This window comes from Ursus arctos, unplaced genomic scaffold (genome assembly GCF_023065955.2).
Source record: "Ursus arctos isolate Adak ecotype North America unplaced genomic scaffold, UrsArc2.0 scaffold_21, whole genome shotgun sequence".
NCBI lineage: Eukaryota > Metazoa > Chordata > Mammalia > Carnivora > Ursidae > Ursus > Ursus arctos.
The window spans coordinates 14,538,786-14,562,357 of NW_026622886.1; the positions used below are offsets into that span (position 1 = coordinate 14,538,786).

At 37.6% G+C, this 23,572-nt stretch overlaps 2 protein-coding genes across 4 annotated transcripts in view; one reads left to right on the forward strand and one right to left on the reverse strand.

Moving 5' to 3' along the window:
* SCYL2 (SCY1 like pseudokinase 2) overlaps window positions 1-5,812 on the reverse strand; it is a 58,963-nt gene extending 53,151 nt beyond the window's left edge. For 2 of the 3 annotated variants that reach the window (XM_044384488.3, XM_026499825.4), the window contains exon 1: window positions 5,556-5,812. The gene's annotated coding sequence lies outside the window, so the exon portion shown is untranslated. The remainder of the gene's footprint in view (window positions 1-5,555) is intronic. The other variant, XM_057316330.1, reaches the window with a different exon arrangement.
* On the forward strand, window positions 5,264-21,641 carry DEPDC4 (DEP domain containing 4). The gene is given in 9 exon segments (XM_044384751.2): window positions 5,264-5,456; window positions 5,892-6,039; window positions 14,351-14,387; window positions 14,389-14,529; window positions 16,737-16,951; window positions 18,102-18,246; window positions 18,328-18,453; window positions 21,565-21,589; window positions 21,592-21,641. Coding segments are annotated over 9 exon segments (1,080 nt in total).
* The last annotated feature ends 1,931 nt before the right edge of the window (window positions 21,642-23,572 follow it).

Sequence of the window (23,572 nt, forward strand, 5' to 3'; positions counted from 1 at the left end):
GTGAAGGGACATAAAAACCCTATTTAAAACCTACATATCCATTCCTCTAATTCTGCCTGAGTAGTTACATATTATGTGCCATGCACTAGTTATACATTGGGAATACAGATGTAAATGGAAACATTTCTGCTCTTTAGGGACTTAATCTGTAGCCAGTGGACTCAGACCTGCAAAGGTTTACAGCAATTAACAGAGAGGTACATACCATGCTACAGTAGGGGAGAAAGACCATGACGTGATTTGAGACCTACAAGTAGCTCAGTATGAAAACAAAGGATACTTTCAGAGGTAATACTCAAATTTGAGAAGTTCATCCATTATCTAAATAGAGCCAACAGTAGGGTACACATGGTAGGAATAGACATGGAAAGTCACCTGGTAAATTATTTAATATTTATTGAGTACCCACTGTGTACCTGATACTATATAAGAAACTGGGAGAAAGAAGGAAAAATTCGCCACGAAAGATCTTACCATCAAAGGGGCAAGAGACAGAGAAGTAAACCAACCATAGCATGAGCCCACAGCAATAAAATCTACAAAATATACATACAAAGTCTTACAGGAACAACAACAAAAAAAAAACAAAAACAAAACCAGGAACAGAGGGAAGAAGGTTTTAGCGAAACAGTAATGCTAGAGATGTCTCTAAAGGTGAACAGGAATGAACTAGACAGAGAAAGGGAGAAGTATAGAAGTAAAGACAATGTAACAACAAACCAGTTCTGATAAAAGCTGGAGGAAACAGGGAAATACAGCAAAACAGGCCAGATCACCAAGAGCAATTAGTGGACATGTTGAAGTTGAGTTGCCTGAATGACATTCACATGGAGATATATCTAGTAGGTTTTTAGATACACAGGGCAAACACCTAGGAAAAAAAGTCTTGGTTGAAGACAAAACTTTGGGTACCATGAGCTTAGAAGCAGTACGGCAGTTAAGTCTGTAACCTTGAAAAAGGTTAGCCAAAGGGACCCAAGAATATCATGAGAGTAAAAGAAGGCTAAAGACAGATGAACTGAAAGAACTTTTAAAGGAAGACCTGAACTTAAATGAGATTTTGAATTATTAGTAACATCCCTTTGACATATAAGGAACCTAGAGTCCAAATACCTCTTCTTAAAATTATAAGCTTTTCAAATTTTCACTTGATTTGTTGAAGAAAAAAGTCCATCTTTCCCAAAGACAAAGTTATAAATGACAGAAATGTCCATTCGGATAAGCCATTTCCCCTTGTACACCATTTAGCAGAATTCACTTGAAACTCAATCATCTTTCCCTCCTAAATCTGTCAAAATAAGATTTGGGACAATTTAATTATGATTCCAAGACTATATCTCTCTACTATCTGGCTCAGCCATCACTTGGTTCTTTGTAGAACCAGAAGGTAAATCTGATGCAATACTAGATTTTACACGCACCTGCCAGCAGGTGGGTTGACTGTTACGGCACCTGATGGCAGGTAGCTGAAAGGAACTGGCAATTCCTTCAGTTCCGCCTACTCATAAACTCTAGAGATAGCAGGAATATCGTCGGTAAAATTAGATTTATGCTAAAAAAAAATTCCTGCATTTTCAAGTAACACAACTGCAAAGAGTCCCTTACTTCACCAAAAATAAAATATTAAAAAGTAGAATTCGCTTGCATTTATGTATTTATGTATTATGGAAATACTGTCATGCAAATAAAATAGTTACTATAGTTACATCTGATAATGAAATTATGTTTAGTACTTGCTAGTTTCATGGCACCTAGCAGAAACTAGTCTTTCAATAAGCACAAAATAATACATACTGACCACTAATGAACAATACAAATAAGTACCAGTGAATTCAAAATAGTTTGTTTTATTCCTTAAAGAGGCACAAGTGTCTTGAGATTTCTTTCTATGTAAATGTCTGAAAATAAAAGAATACCAATTTTTTTTTAAGATTTTATTTATTTATTTGACAGAGAGATAGCCAGCGAGAGAGGAAACAGCAGGGGAGTGGGAGAGGAAGAAGCAGGCTCCCAGCAGAGAAGCCCGATGTGGGACTCGATCCTGGAACGCCAGGATCACGCCCCGAGCCCAAGGCAGATGCTCAACCACTGCGCTACCCAGGCGCCCCCAAAGAATACCAATTTATACAGTGACTTATATAGTTAAGTATTCATAAAATGAAATTTTGTGATTCAAAATAAGAATTACATTAACATAACACTTTACTTTTGGTAAAGTGATTCATAAAATTTGGGGAAAATGTCGTACCTTACACTCCCATATGCAGTGCTTATCTATTTACATCTAAAGTAAGATGATTCTGAAATATATTCTTGAAATTTTTTTTTTCTTGTGAGAGCACTCAGAGATTACTATAAGCTTTAAAAAGATATAGTTTTCAAAAAAAAAATGGTTAAGAGTATTCTTTGGCCTTTCCATCATGTTTAACTTATTTAGAGAACAAAGATTAAACCACCGGAGTACAATCATTCTCTTTACAACTACAAAAAGTATCTAATAATTATCAGTTGAGCTAGAACAGATTACTTACAGGAGACAAACCGATTTAAGAAAAACATAAAGCACTAAAGAGCCTCAGGAATGAACAGTGATGCACACATGTGTTCAACAAATTATTGGTTACCTACTACGTGGAAAGCACCATACGAGGTGCAGTAGGAGAAACAAGAAGTAAAACATTCCATCACTATTTACAAACTTAAGACCATTGTACCACTAGAGTTAAAAAGCAACATGAGAAATTATAAGGCAACATATGCTCAAATATCAAATTAGTAATCTGAACAATAAGATCTGAGGAGAGATCACATACAACTCGTCTGAAGGCACTTCAAGCCCAAGTACTTAGCATAGTTTTTACTACAGGAACTCAATCAGATTCTTAAAATTACCATAATTTCAAAAAAGTAGCAGCATTGGGGTGGAATCTCACTATTCAGCCCCTTCAGCTGGAGAAGGAGGAGAAGGAATAACTGGGTAGGAAATAAGACTGACCAATAAGCTCCCTTCCTTAGGTCTACAGCTCTTCCTGGCTTTAACAACATACAAAATCTGAAATACAGTGAAGTAAAATGTGTGGAAACTCAAACTCATAAAGTACTGAACTGTTTAAGGCAATGGTTTTCAAACACTGATGAACATCTAATAACACCCAAATGACTGGCTAACTTGATAATCACATAGATGCCTACCTACTATCTCAAACCTTTGGAATCAGAATCTATAAAGTATGTCAGCGGATTTGTATTTTGAGCAGCTCCCCAGGTGTTCTGATGCACAGTGTGTGAATTAAATGTTATGCTATTAACTACACGATCTTCAGTGCCAAGAAAACCTGAGTTCAAATACCTGTTCTGATACTTAACTAGCACTGGGACCACCAACTACCTCCCTAACACTATTTCTAATCCATAAGAAGGGGGACATGCCACCCAAATATATCAAGTGGCTATTTGGAGGATTAAAGATGATGACACATAAAATGCTTAATATAATTCCTGGCACATTTCATAAGCACTGAACGAATTCATTCATTTAACAAACATTGATTTAGGACTTACACAGTATCACATGAGAAACATCTCATTAATTTATTAAGTATTAATAAATATGGCAACTCTACAAATGGTGTCATGTGAACAAAATTATGGGACTCTATCTTAACTAGGAAAGTCTTCCCTGAACTGAGCTGAACATGCAGTAGTAACTGAATGAAAAGGAAAAGAAGTGCATTTCCAGGCAGAGGAAGTATCATAAATAACCAAAAGCCATGTACTTGAAGCAGAACAGAAAGAGTGACTAGGGGAGAAAGGAATGCCAGAACACACTGAAGATGAGGTTGGAAAGGTAACCAGGGACCCAAACAGGTTTTTAAGGATATTAGCTTCTCTTAAGAACAAGGAAAGTCACTGAAGGGCTTTACACATGAAGACAATGTGATTAGATCTGAGTTTTGAAAAAGTCACTGAATCTGGTGTGGAAAACTACAGATCCAGCCACAGTAAATGCAAGTAGGCCATAATTAGGAAGCTAATTATCATTAGAAAGAGTGGACATATTTAAGAGGCCAAATTAATAGACTTCAAGAAAGATTAATATGAGTCATGCAAGACAGGAAGATGTCACACTTCTATAGAAAGGGCTGATGAAGCTAGTCACTTGAGTTAAACACAGTAAGAGGACCTATTTGGGGGTGGGGGTAAACAGTGAACTTCAAAAATGAGTACAGTAGTTATTCCCAATTATTGGGTTGAATTGTTCAGAAGTATTCTATTGTATGAAGTACAATCTGTCTGTTTTTAATGGGTGTTTATGGATCTCACAGACAAAAGAATAGGTTTGGCATGTGTGTAAAGTGGATCTGAACAGAATGAAGGTCCTTACCTTCCATTAGGTTCCTTTCCTTTACACAATCCTCCAAAAGCGCCTTTTATGACTAATTTAATACTGTCTCAAGAATTCTACTTATACACTCAGCTGATAAACCATTTTAAGCTTTAACATTAATATTTATATTAAAGAGTAAGACAGGAAGCCAAACAAAAAAAACCCTGCAAAGTCTAGAAGGAAGCTTCAAGTACCTGACTTTCAAGCCATGATCAGGTTTTAAAGTGACAGGCAGGTCTGGAGCATTCTCGTTAATTTTCCAGAATGGATAGGGGTGCGACAATACTTAGAAAACTTACTATTCACAGAACCCAATTTGTTAAAAAAAAAAAAAAAAAGGCATCATGCAAATAATGCCTGAATTTGATCTACAAAAACTAGTTTGCACTTACAATTTTAAGTCACTACTGACATGGCACTTTTTAAGTCGCTTGAGTCCAGTCTCATTGAAGATTGTTATAGGGGTTGACATGATACTATTGGTCTCCTTAATTAGTGATCAGAGGTATGTATTTAGTCGGATCCCAAGAAGTTTTGCGAGCTTTATCGGTCTAAACCTTCCTCCACCCTTTCATTCCCACTTAAAAAACAAGTGTGCAGGAGCCACCGAGGGGGGTGTTAGTCTTCACAAAACACCTGCCCCACCCACCTCACACACAATAACCTTCCGTCCCAAAACTATAGCTACTGTCTGAAAAGGACGCCTGGCGGTAGGGCGCTGTTCGGTAACCCAGGTAATCAGGCGCAGACCTCAGAACTGACTGGCGCTGTCTCGCCCAGTCGCGGAGTAGTGTCAAATTTCCCAAAAGGGAACCAAGATCTCCACCGCGGAAACCGGAGCTCCAGGGCCTGAGAGAGGGGCTCTCCCTCCCGCAGATGACTCCGGCCCTGCTCTCCCGTCGCCTCAAGGCCTTTTCGGGGGACTCGGGCCTCTCGGATCTGCTCCCCGGAGCTCCCCGCTCTCCCAGCCCGGCTTCGCGCGGGCGCCCACCATCCCGACCCGCAGCCGGCAGGCCCGTCACCAGGCAACAGTCACCAGCTCTAAGGGCCTTGGGAAGGCCTACTCTGGGTGCGAGTCCTTCCCCATTCCTTCCTCGCTAGCCTAAGAGCCCAGAAGGGAGTGTGGCAGGTGAAGGAGATCACCCTGTGCCCGTGGGCGGTCACTCACCTCTTCCCCTCTTTCCCGGGAGGGGCGGTGCTGGGGCTCGTTTCCCCCGCCCCCCCAAATGCCTCCTGGCTGCTCCTGCTCAGCCTCAGAGCCTGGCCCCTGCCGCCGGTTTACTCCATAACCTCCTCCAGCCGTGCGGCCTCAAAGGCTGGAGCCGGAGGAGGGAAGGGGGAGGGGAGGGGAGGGACTGGGGAAGAAGAGTACGGGAGGGGGAAGAAGACCGAAAGACCGACTGGCCAGGGCATGACGTCACTTCCGGCAGGTTCGGAAGGGGCGGGGCCTAGGTTCCCTGGGCCCCGCCCCAACCTGCCGCTCGGGGGCGGGGTTACGAGCCAGGGGAGGAACCGGAGCGGGAGCTGGTGGCGGTTCTTTTGACCCCGCGGTTCGGTATCCTTGGCAGCCAGAGCCGGCTTCCTAGGCCAGGACCGAGCGGGCCGAGTTTTGTGAGCCCTAACGGTGCCTTCTGCCGGAAAAGGAGGACCGAGAGCCCTATAGATCCTAACCAAATGTGTACTGAAGGGAAGTGCAGCTGAGAGGAGCCTCCCCTTTCCCAGCCCACCTGCCCTCTCTGGTCCTGGGTGAAGAATCCTGACTTTGTTAAAATGCAGTTTGGATTCAGGAATAGGGCCTGATACCCTGCATTTCTAGTAAGTGCCCAGATGACGCCAATGCTGCTTGTCAGCAGGCTACACTTAGAACAACAAAGGGTTAAAATACTAGATGGCAAGCATGAGAATCTTGTCCTTAACCCAGCCTACTTGTTTAATAAAGGTTAGAGAGACAGATGGTTATACCCTTGTCTGCACCGATCATAGACTCCTAGCCTTTTCCACCCCACTCCACCCTACCCTCTTACCTACTCGCTCATCACTCCCTCCTCTCCTCCCCTAATTCCTCCCTTTTCACTCCTCACCCCTGACTCCTGTCTCCGCACTATCCTCAGGGTCTTGGGCTAATATTTCAAGGATAAACAGACGGACAGTTTCTGTCACAAAAGACGTTTGAAGGTGATGGGGCTTTTATTTCTGTTATTCTGTTATAAACATCAGACTATTATGTAAAATTAAGAAGTTCACAAATATATAGAATAAAAAGTGAACACAAAGGTTAATTGTTTGAAGGTTAGCCTTCTAGACCTTTCTATTTATTTACATATATTTGTGTGTAATTCAGGAATTTATTTCTATATAACTAAGATGATAGTGTACACATTTTCTACTTGCTTTTCATTTTTGTTTTGTTTTTCCTACTTAATGAAATCCTTCCAAGATTTCATTCTTCCAAAAAAACCCATTCTTCCAAATTAGCTATTTAATATTTCACAGGAAGTCTATGACATAATTTATTTAAATGTTCCCGAGATGATGAACATTTTTATTGTCCTCAGGTTTTCATTATTCCTCACAAACTTTTTCTTACAGAACAACTGGCAGATAAACTGATTAGTTTTGTTCAGCTCCTTGGCCTAGATCTCTTTCATGAAGAGCTTGCCATTGGTCAAGAAAGGCAAAAAGAAGAAAGAAGAAGCAAAGAGCCTCATGAAGCCACAGCTCTAATAATCAAGACTCCAAAGTGTGTGTACATTCCTTTTAAATATGCTCTAAAATAATATTCTTCAAGATTAAGTGTAGCTAGTAGTTAATCGTGTAACACTAAGGGTATATAAATTCACACAATAATATATTTCATATCAGTAAAACAAGTTCCTGGGTTTACTCTGTTTTTATTGGCAGACAAACAAACATGGTGCAGTCTTAGTAAATAGATTATGGTTTACATAAGATGGGAGGAGAAGAACAACTTAAGAGAGACGCTGGCAGCGGATATGCCATATAAAAGCATAAGGTTGTCAAACCTGGGAAACTTACAGATTTTTGTGTAATCTAAATTTGTAAGAAACATGTTTAATTTTTTTTCTTTTCAGGATGCTCTGGTCCTTTTCAATCTACTCAGCTATGGGATGGTATTATTCATTCCCTTCAGACTCAAGTCGAAATAAAAAGGAGACATCATTTATGAACATACAAAGACTGTTTTACTGATTCTGTTGCTGTTGATGTAGTATTAAGTCATCTTATTTAAAATATGTGTCTAAGTAGTAATGACACCTCTCTTCTTAAAGGAGCTTGTCTTTGCCATGTTCTAATGAATCATAAAGTATTTGAACCAGTAGGAATGCAACTATGAAAAAATGAAAAGGAATTAGAATTTGAAGTTTCAAACAGTAGTCTCTATAGGTTTCTAGGCAATAAATCATCTTATATATTTTTTTTAAAAGATTTTATTTATTTATTCGACAGAGATAGAGACAGCCAGCGAGAGAGGGAACACAAGCAGGGGGAGTGGGAGAGGAAGAAGCAGGCCCATAGCGGAGGAGCCTGATGTGGGGCTCGATCCCATAACGCCGGGATCACGCCCTGAGCCGAAGGCAGACGCTTAACCGCTGTGCCACCCAGGCACCCCTATCTTATATTTTTTGCGAAAGAAGAAAAGGATTCTGGGAATGGGTTAACTGATGAAATAAAAGCAAGGAATCTTTAAGGTTAGTGTTAGCCAATATACTGTAATATCTTGTGTTTAGACTCTTGACAGAACAGACTTCACGGAGCTCAACTTAAATGTTAAGCTTTCAGTTTTATTCAGAAGCCAATAAAAGAAAAGCCATGTGAAAATTAATCCATGTCTGTGTTTGCTGTAAAATCACTATGAAAGACAGTACCACATAAATTTTTTCAGAATTTATACAAGGAAAAATTTGTATCTTCTTTGATGAATTATATGCTTTACAATTTTGAAAAGTGACTTAACCAAAGTAAAAAGAGCCAAGGTTATCTGGAAACGCACAGTAAAAATTTTCTATTACATCATATTAATCATGTTAACTTTAGAATTAGTATATATTCTTTCTCTTTATTTACAATATTAATTAGTCCTCTTTTGGTGACATTCTATTATCTAATAAATTTATTACTTGTGTTTTTTATTGTGAGCTCCCTGAAATCCTTTTTGGAAATAAGGAATGTCTAAATAAGTTTTAATAAATTAAAATGTATATTTGAAATTTTGATCCCACATAAAATATAATAGGAAAGTCCACATATTATTTCTTAACAGACCAGAAGATGAAATGATTTCAAATCCTCTAGCACAAGAGATTAGTGAGGAAAGAATAGAGGAATCTATTCAGACAATGAGTGGAAATACGGCTTTACCTCCAAATATCATAGTTGACAAACCTATTCTTTCACTTTCAAAAGAAGGTAATTTCAGTTTTCATTATCTTTTTCCAGAAGTTTGTAAGGAAAACTGATTTTTTAAATTAATTTTTAGAACAGTTTTGTGTTCACAAAAAAAGTTGAGCAGAAAGTAGAGTCCCCAAGTATTGACACCTGCCCCCATAGGTATTAACATCCTGTACCAAAGTGATATATTTGTTACAATCTGTGAACCTGCTTTGATACATCATTAGCACCCAAAGCTTATAGTTTACATTAGAGTTCACTCTTTGTGTTGTATACATTATACAGGTTTTGACAAATGTATAATGGCATTATACAATACCCACCATTATGGAATCAGAAGAGTTTCATTGCTCTAAAAACCCTCTCTGGTTCACCTATTCATCTTTCCCTTCCCCCAAACTTCTGGTAACCACTGATCTTTTTGCTGCCTCCAAGAATTGACTTTTCAAATATGATAAAAGTAGTATGTTTGGTGTATTGATTCTCTACTCCTTTATTAGAGATTCCTTCTACATAGCAATTATATCAGACGAGACAGGTGAGGGCACATAGATCCAATAACATTTATTTTTTACAATGACCACTATCAGGTTAACTGAGGTGCTATACTCCATACTACCAGAAAAAAAGACATGTAGACTCAGTACCAGTCATTACTATTTATAATTTATAGACCATCTTCTACGAGCGTATCCTTTTTCCATTGTATAAACCCTTCCCAAACATCTCCCTACCCTTTATCCTTCAGGACAAACTAAGCAACCTGTTGCTCAACTCCTCTTTACCATTTGCTTCATCTATTTGTGGTTTTCTCCTTATGATGCCACTAAAGGTCTCAAGAAGAGCCCCATACCCAGGGCAGTTGAGAGGGATGCATACATAATTCATTAATGTTTACATCTTTTACTACATTTGGTCAAACTATTACAGAAGCAAGGCAAGAATGATTTGCACCTTGGAGGAGCAAAAGATAACAATAATTAGGAGAAGTGTGATACGGGAAAGACAAGGTGCCCAAAGAAAGGGCAGTAAGAAGAGAAGTGGGACTAGAAGAGAACTCTGAAGAAAACTAGTGGACCCTCAGAAGAAGAGGAGCCAAGCAAAAGTGATTATTATCTACTACAAATAAAAACACAAGTTGTCCCATCATTTCCCCTTGAGGATATAGGGTACCTCTAGAAATTCCTAACTAAAGATGGGTGTAATTTATCAGTAAATATGCTAATAAAAAAATAGTTTCCGGTTATTGGGCCTTTCCCTTGCTAAACAATCTGTTATGCATTTTGTGTGTATTATTTATAATCTAACAATAGGCTTGTAAAGTAAGGGTTAAAACTCCCATTTTTATAGTTGGGGAAACTGAGATTCAGAAGGATAAATAAATACATAAGACACAGTAGGAAAGGAAAACTGGCATTCTGATGAACTTTTAAAAATGTTATTATTATTGAATGTAAAACATTCAAATAGTCCTTCAGATTTTATTAACAAAAACTAGGAGTTCCCTACCCTTCTCCTCTCACTCATTTCCCCCTCCCCAGAGAAAACCATTTGCAACTTGTAACTCGTATTTCTAAATAGCATGCTTATAATTCCATCTCATGATCTTTCAGTTTTAGGTACATCTATTAATTTTTTACAGAAGAGAATAGTGTTTTATGTCTCTTCCCTCCCTGATATCTATCTCCCAAACACTTTATTTTTTTTTTTGAAGATTTTATTTATTTTAGAGAGAGTGAGAGCACAAATGGTGGAAGGAGCAGATGAAAAGGGAGAGAATCTCAAGCAGACTTGGCACTGAGTGTGGAGCCCACTCAATCCCACGACTGTGAGATCATGACCAAGAGTCAGACTCTCAACCAACTGAGCCACCCAGCTCCCCCCAAAATACTTAAGTGGTACATATGTTTTTATATACTCTTTGATGTGTGATATATTTAACAGAAAATGTTAGGTGAAATTAGGAGGAATATATGTAGATTTAATACTATTGCATTTAGCCAGAAATTTTAAATATTAGGTAACAAAAGAATAAACTATCAAGTTTTGAAAAAAGAAAAAGAGTTTTTGTGTTAAAAATCAGCCGAGTCTGGGAACCACTGTTTTAGTTTAGACTGATTATTTTATAGACAAAAAAACAGACTTAGAGAAATTAGATAATTTGCCAAGTTTCCACACTTAACTAATGGCATCAAGATTCAGACTTAGATTTCCATACTTTTATCAGTGTCTTATCATTATTGTTGCAGCAAAGTATTGCTAACTCATGAAATGAGAATGAGTGAAACATATTTGGTATGTTTGCTCTTTGTCTCAACTGAATGTGTCAGCCTTCGGAATAGAGAAACAAAAATAATTTTAGTTGTTCTTTCTAACAAAAGCAGAGTTTTCAGAGGAGTTTTTAACAGGTTACTAGTAAGAAATCTCTTTATCTTCAAAAGCCTTTTAAATCTAGTAGTTTGCAGGGTTTTTTGTTCTTTGTTTTTGTTTGTAAAAAGGTTTGCAAAAGAGACCTAACTTTAAAATTGACTGACTGCTCTTATAATTAATGCAAAAAAAAAAAAAATCACTTGCTTAGAAGATAAGTTTCCAAACCAAAATTTTTTGGAGAAAGCGCATTGGGAAGTTTCTCCAATTTCGAACAAATCAGGCATGAATGGGGTTTTTGCTGTTGTTGTTATCCGCTGAAATCTGATTTTTCTGTGGTCCTCAAGCACAAAACGACCCCATCAGACATATTAACAGACATAAAATTAGGAATAAAACAATACAGACACTATCTGGTTTTATAAAAGTAAATAATTATCTGGCCAACAAGAACATTTAAGCCACTTTCTGTTTGGCAAAACATGGCTGATTAGAGGTCCAGGCTGGCCCAGTTGGTAGAGCATGTGACTCTTTTTTTTATGTTTCAAGTTTTTTTTTAAATTCTAGTTAGTTAACCTATAGTATATTCGTTTCAGAGAAGAATTTAGTGTTTCAACACTCACTTAACACCCAGTGCTCATCACAATAAGTGCCCTCCTTAATATCCATCACACATTTAGCCCATCGCCCCCACCCACCTCCCCTCCAGCAACTCTCAGTTTGTTCTCCATAGTTAAGAGTCTCTTATGGTTTACCTCTCTGTTTTTTCCCCCCATGTTCATCTGTTTTGTTTCTTAAATTTCACATATGAGTGAAATCATATGGTATTTGTCTTATTCTGACTCATTTCACCTTAGCATAATACTCTCTAGCTCCATTCACACTTTGCAAATAGCAAGATTTCATTCTTTTTGATGGCTGAGTAATATTCCATTGCCTATGTATACCACCTCTTCTTTATCCACTCATCTATCAATGGACATTTGGGTTCTTTCCATAATTTGACTATTGTTGATAAGAGCATGTGATTTTTGGGGTGCCTGGGTGGCTCAGTTGGTTAAGCATCTGCCTTCAGCTCAGGTCATGATCCTGGGGTCTTGGGATAGAGCCCCGCCCCTATTGGGCACCCTGCTCAGTGGGGAGTCTGCTTCTCTCTCTCCCTCTGACCCTCCCCCCTACTCATGCTCTCACTCCTGCTCACTCGCTCTCTCAAATGAATAAATAAAAAACCTAAATAAATAAATAAATAAAGCATGTGACTCTTGATCTTGGGGTTGTTAAGTTCAAGCCCCACGTTGGGTGTAGAACTTACTTTAAAAAAAAAAAAAAAGGCTGTTTAAACGTATGCAATTGGCAACACATCTATATAAATTTCATCCAGGAAATAGAAGTATTAGTTCCTCTATTTTTGAGAAAAGCCATTTCTTAATTTCAATAAACTACAAAAACTGCTTCAGTTGAGTTGAGAACTCTGCCAGCAGTGGTAAAGCAGTGGGATCACTGCAGGCTTCATTGCAAATTTGCATTCGTTTGGCACAAAGAGTTAAGGTGAACCACCTTTGCTTTTTACAGTTATTTCGTTTTTTACTAATAATATCACGACTAATATTTCAAAAATATATGTGTGTTGTTTTAGAAATGTTAGGGTGCAGGGGCGCCTGGGTAGCGCAGTCGTTAAAGCGTCTGCCTTCGGCTCAGGGCGTGATCCCGGTGTGCCGGGATCGAGTCCCACATCGGGGTCCTCCGCTATGAGCCTGCTTCTTCCTCTCCCACTCCCCCTGCTGTGTTCCCTCTCTCGCTGGCTGTCTCTCTGTCACATAAATATAAATAAAATCTTAAAAAAAAAAAAAAAGAAATGTTAGGGTGCAGAATACAACCTCTCCCTCATCTCTGTGGGGTAGGTCTCAGGAATGCCTCTATCAGCTAGAGCAACTCCACTGTTAATGTTTTACTTGACTTCCAGAATATGTTTGGACGTAGGTTTTCTCAGTGGAAACAAAGTTTGCATCCTACTGAACACACTGTACTCAGCTATTTTTCCTTTTCCCACTTAACACAGAGATATAAATATGTATAAGGAAATTGATTTTTACTAGAGCTAAGCCAACAGGACAGTATCAAGAAAATGGTAACTGAGACCCTGCCACACTGTTTGGGGTACAATGGAGTGATAGGATTTGTGGTGAACTGGAAATGACATGCCAGTCCAAAGAGAGTGTCCACTAATTCATACTAAATCTCTGTGATCAGGCATTTGAATTCAAGTCCAGTGCTTTATGAGATCTTGTGATTTTTTTACAGGGAAGCTTGAAACCCAGAATTTTACATGAAATCTGTCATTTTTATAAAAGTTAATTTTATTCAAAATACTTTATAACCAAACAAACCATAGCTATGATCCAAATTTAATGCATAGGCTACCAGCTTGGGAGCTCTGCAAGAGATTTACTATAGCTACTCTTTTCATAATTGTTTGATTTAAAGGATAAACAAAACATTAATTATGACATCATGATTAGGATAATGAAAAAATTTCATTAGCTCTTAACAGGAATAACCAAAAACCCAAGTTAAGATCAACCTAATACTATATTTTAATTTAAAAATAAGAAATATGGTCAACTGTGCTGCTTGAATAAAATTATAATTGGTAATTTCATATTCTCTCAGATGTGTACAATAATTCATAAGCTTGACTAGCAGTTTTTTATATTTGGAATTAACCTATTGTTGGCTTTAAACGCTAGATCAGGGACATCTGGGTGGCTCACTCAGTTAAGCAGCCAACTTTTGATCTCAAGGTTATGAAATCAAGCACCATGTTGGGCTCCATACTGGGCATGCAGCCTACTTTAAAAATATATAAAGGAATAAATAAATAAGTAAATAAATAAACAACTAAATAAATACAAGCTAGATCTTATCATTTTATAATCAATGTTAGCAGAAAATAAAATCAACATAGCTCATGACTTTAATGTCTATTTAAAGGTTAATTTTGAAAAGAAAAATTGTAATTCAGTAAATTTAAATTACACTAGCATTAAATTCATTCATTATATCACATTAAGGTAACTTTTCTTTTATATTATTTAGATATGGAAGAATTTTATAATATTGGTTGAATGTGTATAAGTTATTTATCAATTTGGTGGTTACTTACTTTTGTTTCTAAGCTGTGGAAGGTGCTTGGAAACAGCAGACATTGCTATGTATTTTTTTAACTGATTCACCTTCCATTCTTGGAAAATATTTTGGAGCCTCCTGTTAAAACACAAAATCTTCAATTAAGTAAAGCGGAGGATCTTATTCTCTCAAACACTTGTCTGGACAAAGAGGTTATTCCAAGATTATGTCTACCTGAGTAAGTGGTCATTTTGATTGTTAAATAATTTATAACTAAAGAATCCTTTCACATATTTTTCCCTTGGTATGTTAAGTTGTAAGAACATATCCATACATATAAGCTGACATCTCTTTTATAAATTAATTATTGTGAATTCTCATTTGATCTAACATAGAAAATCACTGGTTATGACCTGTGGGAAGATCATTGGAAATCAGAGTGGTTTCAGTCATATGAATTTAGTAATGATTTGTCAATCATCCATTCCCTGCACCACGCTGTTTTCCAAAGTTCTATCATTTATTTTATGACCCTAAAATAATATAACCATCACAGTTTCTACCAGTTTGTTTATCCCTGCCCTAAAAGAATCTATCATCTAGTAGGGGAGGTATTCATGGAACAAAACATTACAGCCTAGAGGGTATTATGCTAAGCGAAATAAGTCAATCGGAGAAAGACAGTTATCATATGATCTCACTCATGTGGAATTTAAGAAGCAAGGCAGAGGATCATAGGGGAAGAGCGGAAAAAATGAAACAAGAGGAAACCAGAGAGGGAGACAAACCATAAGAGACTCTTAATCTCAGGAAACAAACTGAGGGTTGCTGGAGGGGAGGGCGACGGGGGAATGGAGTGGCTGGGTGATGAACACTGGAGGGTATGTGTTGTGGTGAGTGCTGTGTATTGTGTAAGACTGATGAATCACAGATCTGTACCCCTGAAACAAATAATACAATATATGTTAATAATAAAATAATATTAATTAATTTAATTTTTTTAAAAGTACAGTCCAATGAGATAAGCCCTATCATAAAATCAGCCTCATTTGTGAAGATATTCAGGGAACCATATAACCTGCATGAGATTCCCTTCTCCTTCCCCCATCACTCCTGAATAAACCAGCATCTAGGAACTATAAGTATAAAACCTTGGGTACTGTTGGAATTCCAGCAGGGAGACACTGATATATGATGCTTTTTCCCATATGGGCCAAACAAGAAAAGAACATTATATTCCAAGGCTGAGAGCCAGAAAGCTTCAGATCCTGAGAGGAGTTTGGTGACTGGGGACCTGTGGACCCACTTAGATAGTCACCTGTGGTCTATTTGCACACAGTTGGCTTCCTTAATTCATAATGGGCCAAGAAAGACCCAAACAAACGGCTGAGTCTTCTCCAGCCCTTGAGACAGGGAGAGTGTAGGGATATCATCAGCCAGTAGGCCTTATATCACTTGGCATTTCCAGGCAAAAAGGGTAGGCTATCTGCACGAGAAAAATAATTCAAAAGCCATCAATCTTTTCATCTGCACCATGAGGGTCTACAAGATAACTAGTCACACCTAAGAAAATATTTGAGGAAAGATTTCAATCAGATTACAAAGAATAGCTGGATGGAGACAGATGGAGAAGGAAGAAAACAGTGTAGGCAATGAACTCTGATCTGTGACCGCCTACTATTTTCTCTTCTCTCTGATTGTGCATCCGCATGCGGTATGTACACACACACACACACACACGCACGCACGTATTGATTCCTAGTTGACATGGTAAGACTTTGGGAGGATGTATAAAATGTAAGGGCTAAATCAGAAGCCAAAACAAAATGGACCCAGTATTAAAGGAAATTAGAATAAATACCAACCTGTCTCTACAAAACCTGGGTGTTCAGATGGCAGCCTGTGAGGAAAAGGAGGAATTACAGACATCACTGAAGAGAGGGAGGAGTGAAAGGATCCTCAATTTCTTGTTTTACTCGGGTAGGAAGATAAGAAAGAGAAAACAGTGTGGGGAATAGAAGTGCATCTTGATTGGGGAAATATTTGGTATCTTTTTTCAAATAATGATAGAACCACATGCACCTAATTATTGGAGTGGGAAAAGCAAGGGAATCACTCATGGAATGGAACAGTGCAGATGAACTCCTCTGAACAAAATCTAAGAAAACTAGGAAAAAATGAAAAGGTGGCAAAAAATATCTTAATTCCTTGAATATAAAGGTACAGAAAGCCGTGGTGGTATTTGGTGAAGAAAAATGCTATTCCCTTTAATTTACTCCTGTAATCATCCAGCAAAAATTATTAAAATTATTCTCTCAAAATTAGTCTCTTTAGATTTGGTTAAATATAACCTAGACTGTTATATTTTATCAAACGGTGTTTTAGGTAGTTAAATGGAAATGCTAACTATTAATTTGTTTTGTTGTTGTTTTTTTTTATCTCTGGTGCTGACAACTGGTTTATTAATGCAGCAATTAAATGTTTGGATACTTCCCTGACTAATTATAGTTGCAGTTAATCAGCAGTGTACAAAACAGAAAAGACAAGATTGAGTATACAGAAGATACTCTTTGATGTCAGAGTAAAATACTGTAATCAAGAGAGAGATTGCCTATTCACCGATGAGTAGTCTGACATTCAGTCAGGAATCATTGAACTTTTAGGAAAAAGAAGATATTTAAACTTTAGTTCTTTCTATAATAAAATATTTTAAAATATTTTATTTATTTATTTTAGAGATACAGAGAGCGGGGGTGGGGGAAGGAGCAAAGGGAGAGGGACGACAGGCTCAATCTCATGACTCTGAGATCATGACCTGAGCTGAAACCAAAAGTCGGACCCTGAACTGACTGCGCCACCCAGTCACCCCTAAAATATTTTTTAAAGATACAAGTTTCATGGGGCACCTGGCTGGCTAAGTTGGTGGAGCATATGAATCTTGATCTCAGGGTCATGAGTTCAAGCCCCACATTGGGTGTAGAGCTTACTTAAAAAAAAATAGCAGAATATTTAATAAACTGAGTATCACATTTTAATATTTTTCTTCAGTGGTGTGAAAGTACTTCATGAAGTATTTTTTCACTTCACTATACCTGCCATGTAAATTGTACTATCAAATGTAATGGACGTAGTAGAGGACATTAGATCAAAGGTAACTATATCACAGGGGCATTGTAAGAAACACATTTTAATATAGTATAGGATTAGAGAGCTGAGATATCTGGAAATATTAATTTCTGATGTATTAATCTGGCAATCTTTTACCAAAATAAAAATTGAGTGTCATAAATCATGTCACTTTTTAGCTACGTTGGTAGCCATATAATTTCATGTTTAAAACAAAATACTATTTGATAATGCTGGATGTAATTATGCAGGTGTTTGGCATATAGAATTATAAAGATTAATTCATTTTTTATTTGAGAGAGAGAGAGAGAGAAGAGATAGAGTATGTGGGCACGTGTGAGAGCGGGGATTGGGGGCAGAGGGGGAGAGAGGGGAAGAGAGAAAGAATTCCAGGCAGACTTCTCGCCTAGCTCCAGCCCAGCAGGGAGCTTGATCCCATGACCCGTGTGATCATGACCCATGAGATCGTGACCTGAGCTGAAACCAAGAGTCAACCACTCAACCAACTGAGCCACCCAGACACCCCTGGCCTATAGAATTATAAAAATAATTTCCCGTGTGTTTGAAATATTTCACCCTAAAAACGTTTTAGTGTAAAAAGAATCCACAAACCAAATAAAGCATCATAGCGTTATAACTGACTACCAAGTATTACAATCTCCATTTTTTTTGTAACCCATGTTACAGAAAATGAGAAAAGAACAGAAGCATTTGGAGCAACATAACTGTATCTAAGATTGTTACTGCACAACATTAGAGAAGCGTTATGATAGCCACTTACCTTTATGGCTACTGTATCAGAACCTAACACCCACAAGTTACAAAAACAGGTGAAAAAAATTACAATAACAGTTTTACAATTTTCTGGTCTTTTTAAAAAAAAATCATTCAAGCTAAGGTTATGTTTACAGTATGATAACAAAACAGTGGTCCTGAAAACTCGTATCAAAGCAGTTTTGCAAATGAGATCATTACTAAAAGTATGGACAGAACAACTAGTTCGGTTTTTACTGGAGTATCACTCTGAGCTATTCAAGGTATCTCTGGCGTTTTGCCTGGGCACATTTATTACTAAGCTATTTGCGTCCAGCAAAAAGGCAAGTCATTCGCTTAATAAAAAATTTACTGAGTACCTGTAATGTGCAAAGTTTGAAGGAATGCTGTTTTCCCATACCCGCTAAAAAGAAGGAAGCAGCCTTAGAACAATGTCAATATTTGCAAGCATATTGATTCTTTTCTTCAACCCATTTCTGGTGCATTGCTATGTGCCAGACGCTGTAATAGGTGGTTAGAATCCATCAGCATACAAAACAGTGATGCCGGTCCTTGAGGAGCTTATACCCAAGTGAGGGACAACAGACAGTAGAAAAAAAATACACACAATAAATCATCAAATCATATGGTTTGGTAAAAGGCAATACTTGCAATACTTGCAATAAAAAGGGGAAAAGAGCTAGTTAAGGGGATTTAGGGTGCTAGGGTGAGGGTGAACACACAGTATTAAGGTGGCCAAGACTGGCCTCACTAAGAAAGTAAGAGTTGAGCAAAGACTGGAAGGGGGAGAGAGAATCAGCCAAAGGGCTGTGAGGGTAGGATAGTGGTATTGGGCAGAGAATGGTTCCTAGTGCAGATGACCTAGGGGTGATGCATGCCTGGGTGCTGAGGAAGAGCAAGAAGTGGTGAGCAGAGGGGAGAGTAGTAGGAGATGAGGTCAGAGAGGCGGGGGCCATTGTAAGCCATTGGAGAGACATTATTTCTGGTTGGAATAAAATGGGGAATCACTGGAGGGTTTGAGGAGAACAGTAGCCTGATTTGACTGACATTTATAAAGATAATCCTATCTTTTGTGTTGAGAATGGGTTGTACAAGGACAAAGGTAGAAACGGAAACACCTTTTCCGAGGCTCTTGAAATAATCTGGGCAAGAGATACGGTGACCTGAAGCAGAGGAGTAGCAATAGAATTAGTAAGATAGGCTCCGATTCTTGATTATCTTTTGAAATATCTTAGAAAAAGATTGTCTTTCAGCCTCACTCTGTATTTTAGTACCAGGCAGTGGCACTTTTAGTGGTGTTATTTCTCTTAAAGCCTCTACAAAGAATTGTTCCTTCTTCAATTTCTTTGTTTAAAAAAAAATTCTGATGTCACAAGAAACATATTAGCTCAAATTTTGTAGTGGTTCTTTCAACCTTAACTGAAGCTTCTTTTCCATTATTTCAGAGAAAAAGATGGTATTAAGTAATACTTAATAGAAAAAGATGGTATTAAGTATTAAGCAGTCCCCCATTTATGAATTTTGTTGTTTTAAGTAAATGCTACACCCAGTGCGGGCCTCAAACTCACGACCCTGAGATCAAGAATCGCATGCTCTGCTGACTGAGCCAGCCGGGTGCCCCATACCCATTTATGAATTTTGAATGGAGTATATTCTAAAAGCCCATTTTTAAGTCAGTTGTTATTCTGCACCTAGGTTTTCATCAAAATAGTAAAATAATAAAGGGAGGTTAGGGCCCAGTTTGCATAAATCTTTAATTTTACAGTCACTAAATGAAAATTCAGGCGTATGATTGTAAAAGAGCCCCCAGATTTCAACCAGGAATTGAGAATGAACATTTCCTCTGTCCCCCTCTTCCTTACCACTCAACTTCTGCACATTCTTCTTTCTCACTCTGCCTCCTCCTCCGGGTAAATAAACTATCTTTCCTACCTATAGCCGAGAAGTTAGAAAGAAGTTTCTCATTTTTTTACCTCCTGTCACGTCAGAACTAGTAGTGTCATAGAGAAACTCACTGGTTCGAATTTTGTAACAAACCACAAAAGAACTTGACACAGGCTGGAGGAAGTGGGGGTGGGATTCAGGAAGCAGGGGGAAGGGCTTCTGGAGACCGGGTTGGGGTATTTCAGGGACGCTGAGATAGGGCTATTTATGACAGGGGCTTTCAAACATGCTAAACTTTTCCCTGATACACGGTTTACCTATCATGTCTACTGTCTGTCTGGAACATTTTTCTCCCAAACCTTATGGCTTATTTACTTCACATCTGTTAAGGTCTCTGCTTAAAATGTTACCCTCTCAGAAACACAGAAGCCTTCCCTAAGAGAGCTACCTATCTTCTTTGCTCTCATCTCTTACCCAGCTTTATGCTTTCTTGATGGCACTTAACCCTGCCTGAAATTATATTAAAAAAAGAAGAGAAGCCTCTACCCACGTGTTGTCTCTCTCAAATAAGTAAATAAAATCTTAAAAAAATAATAAAAAATAAAATAACATTCATGAATTTAAGTAATCAATTCAAGTATAGGGAAAAGAGTGTACAACATAAAACAGAAAGACAGTTTAAAAATTCAAGCTACAAGAGAATTTTTAAAATTCTCTTTATCTCACAGGAGAATGTAAGTTTCGGGAATTCAGAAACTTTTCCTTTTTTCTTCTTCTTCTTCTTTTTTTTTTAACTTCAGAAACTTGGTCTGTTTATTCATCACTTAGGACAGTGCCTAGAACACAGCAATCACTCACTAAATTTTCACTGAATGACAGAACAAATTAATAGGAACAGCTCCATGACTGGAAATTGGCAGGACACTTGAAGCTAATGGAAGTGTCCCAGGGTCCGGGATAAAAGAGCTGCGTGCACATGGAGGTTCAGAATTAGTATGTCTAGGGAGTGCCCTGTATAACAACATTAGCTGATGGATTACTTACCCCAGATACATATAGGAATCTGGGATTACCCAAACTGGAAAAGGATATTTATCTTTTTTAAGATTATAAAGTTTTAATGTATTTTAAAGCAACTATTTATATACAGACCATGTAATTACAGTGTAAGATTATTTAGACCACTGTTTTTATGGAAGTACAAATAATTTTCATTATAGGAGAGCATTACACCAAGGATTGGTTAACCTAGTTTCAGTTAAAGTACATACATGAAAGTAGAAAATAGAATTTGAAGAATTCTAAAAAAGAATCAAGGATTTTTACCCTTTATAATTCAGAGGCCTTCTGTTACCCGCCCCCTCTCCCCATCTGCAATCCTCTTCCCCTACTCATTGGTCCAAAATATTGAGAGGTTTTTTTTTATGTTGGATTCCTGGCTAGAAAAAAAAATTCATATTAAATATTTGAAAATACCTGTTTTTATGTAGACTCCAGTTACTTTACTGGATCTGGTTGTAAGAAACCTAAGAAGCTTCTACATGCAGAAGATCCAGATGCCATATGAGGTATCGATTCAAATTTGTTCCTTCTTTATCATTAAGAGACTATTACAGCCGAGTAAGTTGGAAAGGAGCCAAGGGTGAGTATGTAATAAATATATAATGTTATAAAAGGTAGTTGCGTGAAGGTTATTTTTTTGATCCCCAGAGCAAGTTCTTCTGTAGTTCTTTTTGAAAGCCCTTTGTCTGATTAACTTTCATCTAAAAAGGCAAAAATTTTCTCTCTCAATGCTGCTTCCAAGTCTTGCCTCCCCTTCTGCCTATTACCTACCTGCCTGCTTCCTTGCTCCTGTGCTCTCTTCTCTTTGTCTGACTCTCTCAGATTCTTTCTCTTGTGTGTCATTCTCTCTCTCCCCTTCCCTACTCTTTTCTAGGAAATGACCTAGTTTTAGAGGGACCTGACCTTCCCGGCTGAATAGATGCCATGAATTGTTTCACTCAATGTCTTCTGGCAATCGATCAAATTCCTTAGTTTAGATTTTCTTTTAAACTATCAAATATTTTCAATATAAATTTCATAAGATTGTCATGCGAGAGACAAAATAACATAATAGATCTAAATGTAGGTGCCGGGGCCAAATTGCCCAGGAACGTCACTTAACCTCCTTGTGCTTCAGCTTCCTCGTTGACGAAATGGGAATAATAATGGCATCTACCCCACTGGGTAATTATTAAATATTTAATATTTATACTCAATACTAATATCGTAAATTAAAAATATTACCAATATTTAAATTGTATTATTATTATTTAAATATTAAATGCTACTAACATTTACTAGTACTTGATAATAATATTGAGCCCTACTATGTGTCAGACACTGTGCTGAGCACTAACATGGATTTATAGAATTATTTCTTCTACACAATATTTTTTGTAGGCATTAATATTATCCCATTTTATAGGTAAGGTAACTGAAGCTTTAGAGAGAAGTTAATTAACTTGGCTAACTAGAAAAGTAGGTGATAGTTTTTTCCTTAAATAAAAGTTTCTAAGGCATTACTAATTTTTAGAAAAACATTCATAGAGTAGGACATAAATTTATTTGTCGGACTTACTTGGAACTTTTCAGCTAATAGATTTTCTCTCATTCTCTTCTTTGAACACAAAGTATATGGCAACAGGTATGTTGCCACATGTATCCTGTCCGTTGGAGACAGTTAAACAGCAATACTAATGAAGTATTCTGAACTCAGCATCTGGAATCTTTTCGGATTAATTCAACCATAGCTTACTAAACTTCATTTGGCTGCCATTACTACATTAGCTTTTTACATTCAATTTCTCATTACTTTTGGCTTTTGAGGGAAGTGGAGGAGTTGTAGGCATTTAATATTTTTTTCTGTTCAACAACATGCTTTAAAGAGAGATAATGAATATTAAGTGCTTGCACAGTGCTATGTCCTGCAAGCATTTGGAATGTGAAAAATGATCTCATAATATTTTCCCCTAAATAGCTTAACTATTTTTTCTCTTCTTGAAGTTTATCCCTCATTGAGTAAAACTTTCAGATTATATCATTATACAATTTAATTGAATTTTTTAAAGATTTTATTTATTTGTCAGAGAGAGAGAGCACAAGCAAGGGGAATGGCAGGCAGATGGAGAAGCAGACACCGCACTGAGCAAGGAACCCAATGTGGGACTCGATCCCAGGACGCTGGGATCATGACCTGAGCCTAAGGCAGGTGCTTAACCGACTGAGCCACCCAGGTAGCTTGAATTTTTAAACTGTCTTTCTGTTTTATGTTGTATGTTCTTTTCCCTATACTTGAATTGATTACTTAAATTCATGAATGTTATTTTATTTTTTATTTTTTATTATTTTTTTAAGATTTTATTTACTTATTTGAGAGAGACAACATGTGGGTAGAGGGGCAGAGGGAGAAACAGACTCCCCACCGAGCAGGGAGTCCAACACAGGACTCAATCCCAG